This window comes from Alexandromys fortis, unplaced genomic scaffold, assembly GCF_014885135.2.
Source record: "Alexandromys fortis isolate MF-2015 unplaced genomic scaffold, M_Fortis_MF-2015_v1.1 scaffold_118, whole genome shotgun sequence".
Lineage (NCBI taxonomy): Eukaryota > Metazoa > Chordata > Mammalia > Rodentia > Cricetidae > Alexandromys > Alexandromys fortis.
Window position 1 is genome coordinate 3,534,955 of NW_026068010.1, and position 18,572 is coordinate 3,553,526.

Consider the following 18,572-nt stretch of genomic DNA (forward strand, 5'->3'; position numbering starts at 1 on the left):
TGTCTAGTATTCAGTTTATGAATAAATATTAATAAATATTTATTTCATACAATAATATAATAATATTATATACAATGAAAAATATATAATGAGTATTATTATTAATAAGTATTTTTTGCAAATATCTGGGCAAAATATTCCAGGAGAAAAATAGTTTTTTTTAAATAAATTCACTAAAATATTTTTTAAAAATTCACAACTATAATTTTTTTAATTTTTATTTTTTCCATTTAATTATTTACACTTCCTTCCCTCCTTTCAATCCCCTCCCATTCCCCCACACTCCCTCCTTCCTCTCCTGCCCTGCTTGAGAGAGGGCGGGGAACCCTGCCCTGTGGGAAGTTCAAGGCCCTCCCCCCTACATCCAGGCCTAGGAAGCTGTGCATCCATATAGACTAGGGTCCCAAAAAGCCAGAACATGCCGTAAAAACAAGTCCCAGTGCCTTTATCAATGGCTTCTCAGTCAGCCCCCATTGTCAACCACAATCAGAGAGTCCGGGTTATCACATGCTCATTCAGACCCAGTTCAGCTGGATTTGGTGAGTTCCCATTAGAACAGGCACACTGCCTCAGATGGTGGACCAACCAACCCCTCGCGGTCCTGACTTCCTTGCTCTTCTTCTCCCTCCTTCTGCCTTTCAACTGGACCTTGGGAGCTCAGTCTGTTGCTCTGATGAGGGTCTCTGTCTCTATCTCCATCTGTCACGGAACTAAGATTCTATGGTGATATTTGAGATAATCATCAGCGTGATAGTGGGGCAAGGACAGTTCAGGCCCCTCTCCTCTGCTGTCCAAGGATCTAGCTGGGGACATCCTGTGGACACCTGGGATCCCCTCTAGAGCCAAGTCTCTTGCCACCCCTAAAATGGATCCCTTAATGTAGGTATCTTCTTCCATGCTCCTATATCCGCCCTTCTTCCATCTCCACCCTCCCACTCCCCCAAGCTCTTGCCAGACATTCCCTTCTCCCTTCTCTCTCCCTCTCTCCCCTTCCCCCAAACTCACCCCCACCCCCGTGCTCACAGCTTTTGCTCTGCAATCTTGTTTGCTTCTAATTTCCAGGAGGATCTATATATGGTTTTCTTTGGGTTCACCTTGTTATTTGACTTCTCTGGGCTTGTGGACTATGGGCTTAATGACCTTGGTTTATGGCTAGAGTCCACAAATGAGTGAGTACATACCAAATTCATCTTTTTGGGTCTGGGTTATCTCACTCAGGATAGTATTTTCTATTTCCATCCATTTGCATGCAAAATTCAAGATGTCATTGTTTTTTAACCCCGATATAATTTCACACTTTCTTCATCCATTCTTCCATTGAAGGACATCTAGGTTGTTTCCAGGTTCTGGCTATTACAAATAATGCTGCTATGAACATAGTTGAACAAATGCTTTTGTCATATGATAGGGCGTCTCTTGGGTATATTCCCAAGAGTGGTATTGCTGGATCCTGAGGTAGGTTGATTCCAAATTTCCTGAGAAACCGCCACACTGATTTCCAAAGTGGTTGCACAAGTTTGCATTCCCACCAGCAATGGATGAGTGTATCTCTTTCTCCACAACCTCTCCAGCAAAGGCTATCATTGGTGTTTTTGATTTTAGCCATTCTGACAGGTGTAAGATGGTATCTCAAAGTTGTTTTGATTTGCATTTCCCTGATCGCTAAGGAAATTGAACATGATCTTAAGTGTCTTTTGGCCATTTGAACTTTTTCTGTTGAGAATTCTCTGTTCAGTTCAGTGCCCCATTTTTTAATTGGGCTAATTAGAATTTTAAAGTCTAGTTTCTTGAGTTCTTTATATATTTTGGAGATCAGACCTTTGTCTGATACGGGGTTGGTGAAGATCTTCTCCCATTCAGTAGGATGCCTTTTTGTCTTAATGACAGTGTCCTTTGCTTTACAAAAGCTTCTCAGTTTTAGAAGGTCCCACATCTATAATTCTTAAAGGCATCGTTTATTCATTTTAATGCTTTAAGATGTCTTATTTATTTATTTATTTATTTATTTATTTATTTATTTATTTTGTGCTTTGTGTCTGATGCATTCCTGCCATGCTGTGTGCACATGGGACTCAGAGGGCAACTTGCTGGACTCAGTTGTCTCCTTCCATAGTGTGGGTCCCAGGGATCGATCTCGGGCCATCTTGCTTGGTGCCCGACTCAGAAACATCTGTATACACACATGCCTTTACCTAGTGCATTCCGTGCAGCCCAGGAATAGAACCCTGCGACTCCAGGTGGGGGTTGCCCAGCAGCAGTGACGTCTTCTTCTGGTTGAGAAGCCATCTCGTTAATGTTGACTGTCTGCTTTTGGATGGCCAGTACCTCAAGTATTTACTGTCCTAGATACCGGTCCTGTGTGAGTCTGGAGAAGCCTGAGACTTGCCCATTTTTCTCATTTGCTTTCTATTGTTGTGATTAAATATGGTGACCAAAATCAACTTAGGAGGACACAGGGTTTCTTTGACTTCTGCTTCCCAGCCCATCACTGAGGGAAGTCAAGGCAGGAACCGAAGCAGGAACTTGAAGGAGAACCTGGGAAGGAACACTCTTGCTGGCTCGCTCTCTGGCTCTTGCTCAGTCTGCTTCCTTATACAGCCCAGGCTCACCTGGGGCTGGTGCCATCCACAGTGGACTGAGTCCTCCCACGTCAACCATAAGTCAAGACAGTCTCTTACAGGCATGACCGTAGGACAGTCTGACTGCACAGTTCCTCCTTGAGACTCCCTCAGACACTTCTAGGCTATGTCATAGTGGCTGCCGAGGCTACTGAGAAAGGTCACGAAGGAAGCAGGGGGCAGATGCCCCATTTTTCCAGATATGCTATAGCATGAATTCTAATTGGCCTTAATAGCAAAACCCCATAGTGGGTAATGCTGAAAGATCAGAGAAGCAGAGCAGCCAGCCATTAGCTCTTACCTCTACTGACTCTTCAGACCAAAGGGCGATTCTGTCCCTACAAATCCTCCGACTGAATGCTGAGCTCCTGCCCCTCCTCCCTTACACTCCTCTCTCCGCCCAGCCACATCACCTACTGTCTCCACCTCCCTAGTGCTGGGATTAAAGGTGTGCACCACCACTGCTTGGCTCTGTTTCTCTTTTAGACTGATTCAATTTCGTGTAGCCCAGGGTGACCCTGAACTCACAGAGACCTGTCTGCCTCTGTCTCCTGAGTGCTGGGATTAAAGGTGTGCGCCACCCCTGCCTGGCCTCTATGGCTAACTAGTATGGCTAGCTCTACATTCTGATCTCCAGGCAAGCTTTATTTGCTAAAGCACCAACAAAATACAACTGTAGTCTGCAAGAAGCCCTGTGATCCAGCGTGGCCAGTGGGATGTTGCCATGTAGGGTTTGGAGTCAGGGCCCTGAGAAAGCAGATTGCTTTAGGACTCTGTCCTTGAGAGGTAACATCTAGTGCAGAGGGCCAGGGCTGGGGTGGAGACAGCTGGGAACCCTGCTGGAATCCTAACTGGTTTTCTCCGGTATACATCACCAACATTCTTGTTCTGGGCCCTTGTTACCCGCTGTGTTCTGCTGTTTGCAGGCAGGAGCGCATGCATTTCACTCCCAGCCAGCCCACATTTTGCAGAAAGGAACCCGCTGTTGAGAGGTGAGGGATTTCCTGTGCCATCTGTGGTGGAACCAGGCCAGACACACCCGTCAGCAGGTCTGCATGGCGGTCGTTCTGTGTTCCTCATGAACAGCAGTCTCTTAGGCCAGCCCTTTACGTGGGTACTATGATGCCCTAGCACAGGTCCTTGTTACTCTCCTGTAGATTTGTTTCTGAGTGGCTTGACCCTTACTGGAATGTGAGACCCCAGTGGGCAAGAGACTCCGTTGTTCTCTTAGCAACTCTTGATAGTAATCTTATTGTCTGGCCTGGTGTGTTAGTTACCTTGCGGTGCTGTGATCAAACAACACAACCAGAGGAACTTATGATAGAAAGAGACTGTGTGGGCATGTGATTCCAGAGGGAGTCCATGGTGGCGAGGACAGCGTGGCTGCAGGTGGCAGGCCGCAGGCAACAGGCATGGTGGCTGGAGCGGCAGGCTGAGAGCTTGTATTTTGAAGGACAAATACAAAAAGGAAGAGGGGGGGTGAGAGAGGGATGGATGGATGGATGGATGGATGGATGGATGGATAGATGAAGACAGAGAGGCAGACTACTGGGAATGGTACAGAGGTTTTGAAGCCTTAAAGCTGGCCTGTGGTAACATACTTCCTCCTGCAAGGCCACACCTCCTAGATCTCCCTGAACAGTCAACAGTGCTGTGAACAGTGTGGGCCAAGTGTTCAGATACATGAGCACGTAGGGACATCCTCATCTCATTCAAGCCAGCATCCCTGGTGCATAGTAGACGCTCAAAACACACTGTCAAACAACAATAATATTAACAGTTACTTAAGGGTTTTCCATGTAATAACTCACTTATTCCCCGTCTGTCGTGTTAGCTCATCACAGGAGACAGCAGGCCCACAGCTAGTGCAGGGAACTTACTGAAGGTCACATGGCTGAGAGGGGAAAAAACGCTAAGATTCAGATGGAAATACTTGGCTTCCAAAAATCGGGTCTTTAAACACCAAGGTTTACTGCTTTTATGAGGAAATGATTAGTTAAATATATATGTGCTATAAAAGTATATTTAGTAGTTCAGTTCAAAGTACATGGCTTATAAATAAAATTTATAACGCTATAATACATTTTCTTTCTGGAAAACAGTTAATGATTAAGACAGGTATACGGAGGAGATATATATACACACACACACACACACACACACATATATACATAAACTTGGGTTCTTGGAAAGAATATTAGTATACTGTCACTCATAATGTTCTAACCTATAAATGAACACTATATTTTAAAGAGTATAAATCTGTCCCATATATGTTCCAAGAAGCATATCATACAGCCCCATTATGACAATAAGTATATATCTCTTACAGAAGGAGTTGTAATAATAAGCAGATGTGGATTTTTATTATAGTTTACTTGTTGATCTGTCAGCTCAGTTCAGTGCCCCAGGGCTATACGAGAGTTGGGCTTAGATATTGGGATCTTAGCCTCTTTACCTAATACCTACAAATGTCTTGGAATCTGCTGTCTGGTCTAGCTCTTGGGTCTGCATCGTGGGGTGGGGGAACCAGAAAGTTTTGTTCTTCAAAGCTTAGGCCAGTGAAGGAAGGTAAGGGCAAATCACAAAGACTGAGAAATATCTATGGACAAAGAGAGACCAGGGGCTGGAAAGCTGGCTCAGCATGTAAGAGCATTGGCTACTGTTGCAGAGGACCTGGGTTCAGTTCCTAACATCCACACAAGGGTTCACATCCAGTTCTAGGGGATCCACCGCCCTCTTCTGGCCAATGAGGTCTCCTGCATGCATATGGTGCACATACATACTTGTAGGCACAAACAGAAACATATAAAATAAATTTTTGAATGGAGAGATAAGCAATTGAATTAAATCATTGAACTTTTTTTTTCCAGACAGAGGCAGGAAGATGAAGGTGGTACAAAGCTAAATCTATGAAAGGTTAAAATTATTGACAACCGTTTAAATTTTCATTTGCCTTTATGTATTTTCACATATTAGCCTCTTTATTTGTCCCATTAATATCTCCAGATATGAAATCTTCATGCCTCCCCTCTATGTTAAGAGTAGTGGTTGGGCTGGATATAGCTTAGTGGTAGGGTACTTGCTCCATATGTACAAAGTCCCAGGTCTGATCCCCAGTGCCACCAAACAAAATCAAGCAGACGAATAAGTCATTTCTCTACTGTGACACTGACCTCAAGGCCCCTTTCCAAATGAGGAAGATGAAAAGGTGTGTGTCCTGGGGCCCACCAGGGAGTTAGAGCCCTGGATTTACAGTTGTTTGCTTTCAGTAATCATTGCCTGCTTTAAGCATGAGCCTGTTCCCTGGGACAGATGAGTTCAGAGGAAGAGCGGCAGCCTCATCTCGGGGACTGTCTTCACAGAGACGGTGACACCCAGGGGTACCGCTGAGGCAGAAGTGGGCTTCACAGAGATGGTGACACCCAGGGGTACCGCTGAGGCAGAAGTGGGCTTCACAGAGATGGTGACACCCAGGGGTACCGCTGAGGCAGAAGTGGGCTTTGGTCAAACATAGCAATCTTATTGACAGGTTAAAAGTCTCTGTGGTTCCCCGATCCTTTGATTCACCCACATTTGATCAGTGGCATTCCTCATCCCTTCGTGCTGCTTCTGCTCGAGCCTCAGCTCTCTCTCCGCAGATTTGCGTAGCCTCTTAGATATGAAATAGTGGCATGGCGAGGGGCCAGGCGGCCTTAGATTGTGGGAGCCTCTACTGTCCTCGGAATAACCATACACAGCATTTTCTTTTCTTGATTTTTTGATTTGGAAAACTCTCTTCTGCTTCCCTCTTTTTCCCTCCTCCTTATCTTCTCATGGACTTGGTACTCAGAGTGTAGCCCAGGCTGGGCTTGAATTGGCAGTCGTCCTCCTGCCTCAGCTTCTTATGAGCTAGGATTGCAGGCACGAACCGTGAGTGGCTCTCAACAATGAATTTTCTTTTCTTTTTGGGAGCATGTGTGTGCATGTGTATGTTTGTGGGTCTGTGTACATGGGTCTGTGTACACATGTGTGAGTGTCTGGGTGTGTGTTTATGGGTACACACACCTGTGTAAGCCAAAGGAAGGTGTGAGGTCCTGCCCTCTCTCTCTGTTTTATTCCTAGGAGACAGGGTCTCTCACTGAACCTGGCGCTTGCTGTTTCTTCTGTTAGGCTGGATAGGTAGCAGACTCCTCTCTGCTTTCCACACATAGTTGGGGTGACAGCCACGCACAGCCTCGCTCGGCTTTTATGAGTATGCTGTGGAATTAAGATCGGGGTCTCACGTTTCTTCAGTGAGCACTCTTACCCACTAGGCCTTCTCCCTAGCACCTCTTTTTAATTTTTTTTTCTTCTTCTAATTTTACTTTTCAGTGCTGGAGATCAAATACAGGGTCTTGGTTATACTAGGCAAGCTTTCTACCCTTCTGTTGCTTCTCTGTCTCCAAAAATGCTCTCTTTCCAATGGCTTATTAAAACCGTTTGTTTTGTGTCTAAAGGTGCCTACAGCTGGTGACCTAACACCTTTAAAGGCGGTCAAAATCTTGTAGTGATGGATTAAACACAGATTGAATCATTTGATAGAAAATCTTATTGTGACCTTTTAAAACAATTCATTTGATATAATTGTACCTGCTCATGTGTGTGTGCAGGGGGGTATCACACTTGTTAGGATGTGTGTATGGAGGTCAGCAGACAATTTCATGGAGTTGGTTCTTTTCTTCTACCTTTATATAGGTTGTAGGGATTGAATTCCGGTTGTCAGGGTTGAGCAGCAAACACCTTCAACCAGTGAGCTCCCTCCCCAGCCCCTATTGTGACTTTTGATTATTAGAAGCTGTGTATATCTGCTTCTGTCATATATGATGATGATATATCTGAGTATGTGACAAAAATAAAAGCTCTTGGACTTTTTGACTAGAGTAGACTAAACCTTCTTTATAATTAAGATGAGCTTGCCTTCCTGTCACAGCACTCAGGACGAGGTTTATAGTATGGCAGCTGGAGCCTGCTTGTCACTCTTGAGCACATAGTCAGGGACTGTAATCCACAGGACATGTGTTTATTAAATATGTCTTAGAGATACACGGCCACAAAACAAAGCCTGGCCCTTCTTACAGTAACAAATAGCAGTAGATAAGAGGCATATCAGGCGATTTAGTGAATTAAAAATAATGAAGTCAGGAGTAGGTTTAGTTCACTGTTAATCCATAGAATCCATTTCAGAAGAGGATTTGACTGCTGTTTTGTGCTGAGCAAACTCTAGCTGAATTTATATTGTGGTAGAAGTCACTTACAAGCTGGTATCTAGCTTCTACCCAGCAGTGTGGTCTTGCTGTTGGCGGGGAAGCCTGGGTCTACATGTTGATACCGTACATGTCCCACAACTGGGATGTGGAACCATTTTTGAGTGAAAATGTGAGGAATGGCCTGTTCCTCTGATGGTTTGGATGAGAATGGCCCCCATAGGCTCATATATTTGAATAATGGGTCCCTAGTTGATGGAACTCTTTGGGAAGGATTAGGAGGTGTGATCTTGTTGGAGGAGTTGTGACACTGAGGGTGGCTATGAGTTTCAGAAGCCCACTCCACTGCCTGTTAGCTTTTTCTGCCTCATGCTTTTGTCTCAAGATGCGACCTCTCAACTGCCTCCCAAGTGTCTTGCCTTCCTGCTTCCTGCCACGCTCCCAGCCGTGATCGTTGTGGACGCTAACCCTTTAAAATTTGTGAGCCCTAAATAAATGCTTTCTTCTATAAGTTGCCTTGGTCATGGTGTCTTATCATAGCCATACAAAAGCAATGGCGACAGAAGTCAGTACCAGGAGTGGGGTTTGAAACCACACAGATATGTCCATTGAATACTGTAAGCCCAAACTAGGCATTTTCTTTTATAAGATGTCTTGGTCATGCTGTTATCACTGCAATAGAAAAGTAAGACACATCTCAATCTACAAAAAAAGTATAATCATATGCCAAGTTTACTGAAGCCTTTGGAAACACTTAGCTCATCCTCATGGCATAACAAAACAAACTTTGTCACTTCCTGGTTCCTTCAATTCCTGCTCACACAGGAAGTTGCTTTATTATAGGATTCATACCATTTCTCTATTTGTCATTAAGATGCTCCCATTGTTATAATGCTTGTATCATAATTTTATTTTGTTTTGCTTTTCAAGACAGAGTTTCTCTGTGTAGCTCTGACTGTCCTGGAATTCACTCTGTAGACCAGGCTGGCCTCAAACTCAGAGATCTGCCTGCCTCTGCCTCCCTAGTGCTGGAATTAAAGGCATGAGCCACCACCACCTGGCTAACTTTTGTCATAATTTTAATGGCTACTTTGTGACTCATTAGCACTTGCTTTCCAGCTCAAGATTTTAACAGATTTCTGTACTTATTTAGTTTATACTACCATTCACATATAATTATTTTAGTATTATGCAAATATTAATGTCATTAGTTTATACATGATTTTTGCTCTTGTATATGAATTTATATGCATAAGTGCATACATTACAATTTTTAAAAGGCAATGGAAATTTGTGCATAATTCAGAAGCAACAGAAGAGAGGCCTTGAATTATTGATTTTGTTCTATCTTGGATAACTGTTAATTCAGCCTTTAGGCTTGCTTTTTTTCTGAGCATGTCATATCGTGTGTCTGATCTAGCTTTTGATTGTGTTTTTTTGAATTTGTACATGAAAATTGAAACAGATACTACATAGAAGAAGGAAATGAGGTGAATTTGATATCCAGTGGCAGCAATTTATTTTAAAAGCTATGTCTTCTTCAATAATAAATTAATATGTACTGGAAGAAGGGTGGCATGGAGTTGAAATTGTTTTGCTGCCCTGCGTCTCCAGGTTGGCATGTATAGGTGGTGCAGTGGTGGGTGCAGCTGCCTTATGTCTCTAGGGTGGCGTGTATGGATGGTGCAGCGGTGGGTGCATCTGCCCTGTGTCTCCAGGGCGGCGTGTATGGGTGGTGCAGCGGTGGGTGCAGCTGCCCCCCTAGCACTCCAGCTGTTTAGGAATTTGTCCTTAAAGTCTTTGTCGGGCGTCACCATGGATTCATTTTATATTTAATGCAGTTGGAGACACAATAGCGTGTGCTGGGGGCGAAGGCTTAAGCATGTGAGATAAGAAATTCTGACTGTTGGCTTTCCCAGCTACTTGAGATACAGCAAATGATAGTGAAATTTCAAGTTACCATGCACAACCTTGAGTTCATTACGCTATGTCTGTATCCATGTATATTTATGGAGCCGTGGTGCGTTATTTTAGGCTATTTTAGTTCCGTCTGTGTTTATCAATTTGTAGGTCAAAATTTCAGTAAGCCATTCCTACTGCCTGAGTAATTAAGGTTGATATGGCTAGTATTTAGACTTAGAGCGGTGTTCCTATGGTGCTAAACATCTTTAGGGGCATTTTGGGTACTTTAAGCGAGAAGCTGGCACGCGATCGATGGGACAGTGTATCCTTTTGCTCAGACAGAGACTTCATAGGACATGCTTTACTTCCATGTGTGTAAAGGTTTGTTCCTGCGCCCCCGAGACAAACAACCCTGGGGGCTTCCCTCTCTTACACTTACAGATCTCCAGTTAGCTCCATGAACACTCTTGGGGTCCTGGCGCAGGGAGGGGACGAAGTTGGTTTATCTCCTCTGAGGCTCATGACTGCTGTAGCCCCTGAAGCAAATCAGGAAGCAGAATGCTGCTCAGGATAGCATGCCAGCTCTGGGGACCACAACACCATTTGGCATTTTTCAAAGGGCTATTGTAATCTTACTTTTCCTCTTTGATTGTTATGTTTTCAGGATCTTCCCAGAGTCCTCCTTCTCCATCAGCTGGCGAAGCAGGAAGGTGCTTGGACCATCCTTCCCTTGTTACCGCAGTAGGTACCTTTAACTTAAATCATTGGCATTTGGGCCACCACACTCTTGCACTCCTTAGTAAAGTTTTCAAGTTAAGAGGTGGTTTGTTTCCTGAGAGGCTAAGTGAAGTAAATTTGAGTTTTATATTTTGTGATCACTGGATTAAGTAGATGTTTTTCAATGATTGATTCTTTATCATAGTTTGTTTTTGCTTATTTTCTTTTAAAAAATGATTCACTTTAGTTTATATGCATGAATGTTTGCCTGCGTGTGGGTATGTGCACTACCTGTATGCAGTATCCACAGAGGCCAGAAGAGGGCATTGGATCCCCTGAAGCTGGTGTTACAGATGGTTGAGAGCAGCCATGTAGATGCTGGGACTCAAACCCATGTCCTCTGCTATAGCAACCAGTGCACTTGACTGCTGAGTCATCTCTCCAGCCCTATAGTTTTTAGTTTTGGTGTTTCTTTCTTAAATGATGCAATACTTCAAATTCATGTTTGAAAATGTAATTCTAAACTAATGTTGTTGTGGGCAGAATGAATTGTAAGCATTTTCTCCTTCTGGGGTCCTTTAGTCCCTGGCTTGCTTTGCAGTCAAAGCTAAGACACAAAGCTAAGATACAAGGGGACTGTGCAGAGAACAGGACAGTCTAGACACCTTGTCTTCCCCTTCACCCATTTCCTAGAGCCAGGTGGTGGTGGCGCACACCTTTAATCCCAGCACTGAAGAGGCAGACTTAGGTGGGTGTCTCTGAGTTCAAGGCCAGCCTGGTCTATAGAGTGAGTTCCAGGACAGCCAGGACTGTTACACAGAGAAACCCTGTTTTGAAAAACAAAACCAAAACAAACAAAATCTTACTGTAATTCATTCTGTGTACTATATAGTATCTATACCATGACTCCATGGGCCTTAACCTGTTTCTTCCCATCAGCTTTTCTGTAACATAAAGCAAGAATTCAGCGTGGATCTTCTTCTGTGAAGAAGAGACGAGAATACAAATCCACAGACTCCTAGAAACACTCAGGCGATATGATCCATCTAAGGTGCGCAAACTTCGAAACTATGTTTGACTTGGGTGGGGACAATAATTCAGGGAAAATGTGATTTTGGTATTGGAAATAATAGCTTGATTTCTGAAAACTGTGTTGTGAAATTCCCTGAGGTTTATAGCATATGGAGAACATAGAAGGAGCCATTTTATGTGAGGAATCTACATCTGCGTGTCTTGACAGCATAAGGAGTTAAAAACAACAACCCCTTTTTAGTGTTACCCACCAAGTTTCCATAGGAGTATAATTACATAAGTTATTTTTCCCCGTCAGGAAAGGACACACATATAACATACAGAAGAGTTTTACTTATTTTTTATTTTATCTTGTGTGTAGGGATGTTTTGTCTACGTGTGTGTGTGTGTGTGTGTGTGTGTTTGTGTGTGCACCATGTGTAAGCAGTGCCCACAGAGGCCAGAAGAGGGCACTAGAACCCCTGGAACTGGAGTTACAGATGATTGTGAGACATCACATGGGTGCTGGGAACTAAGGCTAGGTCCTCTGTAGCAGCAAGAAGTGCTTTTAACCACCGAGCCATCTCTCCAACTCTCAAACTGAATATTTTGATGTCTTGAGGTCCTGGGTCTGATATCTACATCCTCAGCTCACAATCTGATCACTTGGGGTAAGAGGACTTGGAACCTTCCTGGTATTCTTAGGACTGGCTCCATCCAGACAGGAGTGTGGGGACCGAATGGCTGGGAAATGCAGGTCGTGTAGTTTCCCAAACACTGCATTACTGCCACAAAAATCACTGAGTTTGGAGGCTTTTAAGTGTTGGAAGGACCCATTAGGATTTCTTTCTGCTGTTGATTTCTGAGAAGCCACAGATAAGCCTGCATGGGAAGGCCATTAGGGGAGAGAAGGGTTAGGAGCATGTTTGGTCCAGCCCTTCCGAATGATGCTATTCCTCAGCTATGGGCCTCACTGCAAACGCAAACCATCTGTGAGACTTCTGTTTCCTTCTGACTTGAATGTTGGGGTTCCAGCCTCTTCCCCGCTGTTCGTATCACCTGGAGACTCCTACCCTGTTATCCATGGTTCTGATTCCATGGGGAGATGGTGACTTACTGTGTCTTTTTAATGAAAATGAGAGTAAAAAATGGAAAAAGTTCAAAGCGAGTTCACGAGAAGCAAGTTCAGAACGGAGGCAAAGGGAGACCTTGCCCTTCCTTTCTGAACTCTGCATTGTGGAGAAAAGAAAACGCTAAGATTTATTTCTTTTGAAAGTAGCAGGACCGAATATAGATGACACAATGTTGAGGTCATTTCAAACCAGTGGGCCTTTTTCCTTTACTGTTTCAAATCTTTGGAGGAAAAAAAAAAAAGCCGATACCGACACAAATAAGCCATATCAAAATAACTGTTGCGTGTGGGGGCCTGGGCATTTTGATTCCGGCACTGTTTTCACTGTTATCTCCGAGTCATTCTTACAAATGCAAACGTAGGCTCTTGTTCAGTGTTTTAAATGTGTAGGTTTAGTAGTTACCAACGTTAAAGTGCCTCCCCTGTATTGTTTGAACCCCGTCTTTTCTGCTCCGTAGCATGCCTTTAATATCGGTGTGTCTGATGAGGCGTATTAACGTTGATTTATTTTTAACAGCAATGAGGCATGGTGCTGGTTAAAAGCGATCCTAGCAGAGTATCATCAGTTATCTTTCCAGTTTTCTCTTTTTTATTAGTGTTCTTTCCATGAAGCTACTAAGAAAGCCATTCGCCAGGAAGGAAGATGTATGGTTCTTTCCATAGCCTCCACTGAGTCCTTCCTAAGATAATTTATCACCTCAATAAAAATACTCGTAGACTAACGTACGCGCTTTGTAATAGCTGGACGTTGTAATGAGGAGATAAAGTAAGATGCTGTGTTTTACGTAAAGCATCAGTGTTGTCATGGAGATCTAGAAGTGACAGCTCAGTGTGGGGAGGGGGTCCTGACAGCGAGGCTTCCAGGCCTGAGAGCGGCTCTTCCTGTCTGTTCCACCTGCCAGTGCTGCTGTCTGCACGGCCCATCCTCTGCTGGACGCGTGCCTCCTGTGTTTCATCTTTCTCAGTGGTTGTGGAGGGCTGAGCCAGGTCATCCCGTTGTGGCTGGATGTGGAAGTTTTTCATTGCTCTTGAACGCGATGATATTCCTCTAGCTGCTCTAGTCCAGCACGTGGAACCCAGCCCAGCCCGGCTGCCTCTTTCCTATCAGGTTCCCCACACCTGCTCTGTGCCAGGTGCCGGGAGCGGGGTGGGGAGGGGGAGGGTCTTATCGTTCCAGGGACTTCACCCAGACAACATTTACTGTCCTTTTTCAGGGTCTTCTTCTTACCATGGGCTTTTGGATGTTATTTCGCTATTGTTTGTTTGTTGTAAGAGGTTTCCTTCTCTTTCCAGGGCAGCCCCACCCCACCAGCTATTGCGCTTTCTCTAATGTCTCTTCCTTCTGTATTGCAAGCGCATCCCTGCTGTTGTGGGTTCCTGATACATGCTGAGTGAATGAATGAATGAATGAATGAATGAATATGATTCTGGGAGGAAGTTTTCAAAGATTTGTTGAAAACCCTTTATGGTTGGAGCTGGAGAGATGGCTCAGTGGTTACAAGCTCTCTCTGTTCTTGCAGAGGACCCACGTTGGAATCCCAGCACCCACTGGCTCACAGGCTTTTGTAACTCCAGTTCTAGGAGATCTGATGCCCTCTTCTGGCCTCTATGGGCACTGCATGCATGCAGTGCATAGATAAACACACAAGCAAAAGACTTGTTCACATAAAAGAAAACTAAACAAATCTTTTATATTCGTATGCGGGATATCGTATCATATACCACTCAGGCTGGCAAAACATCCCAGGGGTAAAGGCACCTCTAGCCAAGACTGACTGTCTACGTTTGAGTGCAAGGACCCACAGTTGTTCTATGATTACCACATGTGCGCGCGCACACACACACACACACACACACACCCCACACAATCTAAATAAATAAGGCAATTTAAAGTTAAAACATTCTTATATTTATGGCACACATGTATACACACAAAAATTTAGGCAACAAGACAGTTTTTGAAAATTAAACAAATCTTGTATTTATGGTATAATGGTGGCTAATATTTTTCACACCAATGACCTGATCCTGAGTTATTTTAGCTATAAAGAGTGTGATATATTTATTATCATACTTGTATTAATTATACTTTTATTTGGACTCCATAGAAATACATAATTTATCCTAGCTTCATCTGCCAAGATATTTAGTTAACTAAATAGTTTAGCTTTAATATTTAGTTAACTAATTCAGGTGCTGTAATTTTGCTTTCAGTCTGAACATTAAATGGCTTGTCAGAAGTGATGATGTTTTAACTTTTTGTCTAACAGGAGTGGTTTTTAGGAAAAGCTTTGCAGGATGAAGAATCAACGATCGTTCACCATTACGCCTTCTCTGAGAACCCTACAGCCTTTAAATATCCCGACTTCGCTGCTGGCTGGGCCCTTAGCATCCCACTTGTAAATAAGTAAGAGCTTATTAGACGTTTTGGGGCGTGTGTGAATGTCACCGAGTTTTGTTACTGGTGAATCGTAGGTTCTCAGATGAGTTTTTCAGCCGGAGGTGTTCCATGGGAGGGGAAAAAAGCGAAGGGCAGGAGGGTCTTGCCTCAGCTGGGTCCCTTACGAAGCCCTGGAGATACATCACACCCTTCCTCTCTGCTTCCTCGTAATTTCTGGCAAAATAAAGTAACTAATAAATCTGGAGACTAAGGGAGGGTAGCAAAGGGCCAGAGAACACGGAGGAAGCATGACCTTTGTGCAGGGACCTCATTTGTGACCACACACCTTTGATCACCAGTAAGAAGAAACAGGGACTGCGGGGATCGGAGAGGATGCCAATTAAGGGAACGGATATGTAGATGCTGCGTGGGCAGACTCAGGCCAGCTCCCGAAGGCGCCCTGGGCAATCATGTCTGGCTGTTTGTGTGCCTCGCTGCAGCAAGACACTTCACAGTGTGGTGTGGAGAGCGAAGGTGCAGAGTTCAACCAAGGAGAAATGTGGTTGTCTTCAGGTCTTTGTTAGTTTATATTAATTGTGCACCTTTACTGGAAGATGGAAAATGGCCTTTGTTGTCATCAGAGATGGAAGGGTTTCTCTAATTTTTCATTGCATGTCCTATTTCTAGGATTTGGGTCCTTGAAAGTGTTTTGGGCCACTGTAGAGGAACACATACGTGTGAATTTGCAGCTGTACTAAACACCTGCCTGACGCAATTCACGGTTGGTAGTTTTGTACACTGCAGCTCTCCTCTGTACCAGTATAGACTCCACCGCTGCCCCTTTCTACAGGGGTGTAGCTCCGTGGCAGGCGATTATCCAGCCCGCACGATTTTATTTTAAATTGGAGTTGGTTGGCCACTTTTCACTGTGGCAAAGAACAGATGACACCGAATGCGGAAAATTATCTGGCACTGTGTTTCTCCATCTTTTTGGAGAAATGTGAGAAATTCCTGAACTGCTGTTGATTATCACTAGAGGTTTTTAATTCAGCTAGTTTTATTTTGTTTGTTTGTTTTTATTTTTATTTATTTTTTCTTTTTGGTTTTTCGAGACAGGGTTTCTCTGTGGCTTTGGAGTCTGTCTTGGAACTAGCTCTGTAGACCAGGCTGGTCTCGAACTCACAGAGATCCTCCTGCCTCTGCCTCCCGAGTGCTAGGATTAAAGGCGTAATTCAGTTAGTTTTAAAATGCCACATATACACACCGATGGCCACGTACAGTGCTTCAGTGTGTGTAGAGGCTGTAATGTTTCGGTTGGGCTGTACATGGGCTGGAGAGATGGTTTGGAGGTTAAGAGCTGTCTGCTCTTGCAGAGGACCCAGGTTCGGTTCCAAGCACCCACGTGTAGGCTCATAACCACCTGTAATTCTAGTTCCTGGGGATCAAATGTCCTTTTCTGGCCTCCTTAGGTAATCAATGTACACACATAGTTTACTTAACATCTATGCACACAAAATACTCGTACACACAAAGTAAAAATGAATATATAAACTAGGGTATGCATATTTTCTTCTAAAATATTATCATTTATGGTAAGGGCATTCAAAACCCCTTTCTTCTGAGCTTTTTAAATGATTACAGGATGTAATTATTAGTTTTTGTTTTATTTCTTTTTATTGTGTTTTTAGAAGGTTTTGCATGTATGTATAGTGAATGTGTGTTTGTGTGTGCACACATGTATGCATGTGGGTACATGGAGTCCATTGAACTCATTTGTGGATGGGGAGACAGCCAGGTGCACCTGCTAGAGTGTCTCCCATCTCCTCTTCTGGCCAAGTGTAAGCACACTTGCTGAGATGGGGAGAACTCAGGGTTTTATTGTGGTAGCTGGGTGTGTAGGTATCTTGGCCTGGACTGCTATAACAGAATACCACAAGCCAGGTCATTTGTGAGAAAGAAAGGTGTATGTCTGTAAGTTCAGATGTAGACAGATTTTTCTTTGGGCTGCCAGTTCACACACCCAAAAAAGCAACACAGGAACTTATTATTAATTATGAACACTCAGCCTATAGCTTGGGCTTGCCCCACTAGCTTTTATAACTTAATTAACCCATTTATATTAATCTATGTTTTGCCTTGTAGCTTTTTACTTCTCTTCCATCTTGCACCTCCTGTTTCCTCTCTGTGTCCTCTGGCATCTCCTTAATCTCTTCTATCTTCTGGCCTAGCTATTGGCCATTCAGCTCTTTATCAAACCAATCAGAAGGTGCCTTTCAAAGACACATCTTCACAATAGAAAAAGATTATTCCACAGTATTTGGAGGCTGGGAAGTTCATGATGAAGGAATTTACAGTTTCAGCAGCTGGCAATGTCTCCCCTGTAGTTTAGCGCTAACACCCCTCACTGTGACCTCTGAAGAGAATGTTGTGCCCAGATTACAACCCCCAGGAAGACCACCAGAGAGGCCCAGTGAGGTAGAGAGGAGTTGTAGCTCCTCCGTAGGGTAGGCTTTTAAAGGTGTAACTACAAAGAGGCCTTTTGAAGCTGCTTTGGCACGGGTGCAGGGACTTTTGCTCTGTCCCATCCTGCTATGTCAGCTAATTCTGTGTTCTTTGAGCAAGGCCACCCTGTTCCTGAGTCAGGCCATCTTTATCAGCCTGTACCAGGTGGCTGGCTGGGCTGAGCTGAGTGTCCTTGCACTTGGAATCTCCCAGGTGGGAGAGGGAAGGAAAGTGCTGTCTTTCTGAGAACGTGAGGCTAGTCTGTGTTTTTAATTTTAAAACATTCTGCTAGGAAGTTCCTTCTTGTCCCTTTGAGAATAAGGGGTGAGGGTCCCACAGAGAACACATCTCCCTTGGGCTTCTTTTAGATGGCTACAAACCCCTTGTGATGGCTACTGACCTCCCCAAAGATGAAAGCCCCTCCTCCTAAGAGGAGTTTTATAATATAGGAATATAAGGACACAAACGTTCATCAGAAGCTACAGTAAATTACGGCTGATGGGATTCGGGTCAAGAGCTCCCAGCATGCCCCCTGAATGCTGGCATGATAGAGAAACACGTACCAGGTGACCTCAGCACTCAGTGTCATCTGCTCCTTACCACACTGAGTAGAGACAGCGAATGAGAGCTGTCATCCATAACCGTGGTCTCTTCCCTTCTCACCTTTTCTCCTGTCAGCAAAACAATCAAGTAAAAAAAAAAAAAGTAGACTCTACCACAGCAACAAACCCAAACTCTGGTCCTATTTTGATTCTCCCTGATGTAGACAAGGAATAAAAAAAAAATAAGATAATGTAGCCCCATCTAGTATTGCAAACTATCTTTGGCAAGATTTATTAAACTATTATTATTAAAGCTTGTTCCTTCCCTTCCCTTTCTTCCCTTCCAACCCTCCGTGAGCGTTTGCACACACACACACACACACACACACACACACACACACGTATGTGTTGATCGCTCATTGAAAGCAGCTAATAGTTTGAAAGCAACCGTAAAGGAAACGGCTGTTCATCATAAATGTTGGAAGCAGCATGCTGATATAGGTTGACAGCATCTGTTTGTGATATTGCATTCTATTGTGGGTC

General features: G+C 43.9%; 1 protein-coding gene across 1 annotated transcript in view; it reads left to right on the forward strand.

Moving 5' to 3' along the window:
• B3glct (beta 3-glucosyltransferase) overlaps window positions 1-18,572 on the forward strand; it is a 90,748-nt gene that overhangs the window by 45,114 nt on the left and 27,062 nt on the right. The window contains 3 exon segments of the mRNA XM_050161961.1: window positions 10,410-10,486; window positions 11,402-11,513; window positions 14,876-15,012. Of these exon segments, the coding sequence (XP_050017918.1) occupies window positions 10,410-10,486; window positions 11,402-11,513; window positions 14,876-15,012 (326 nt within the window).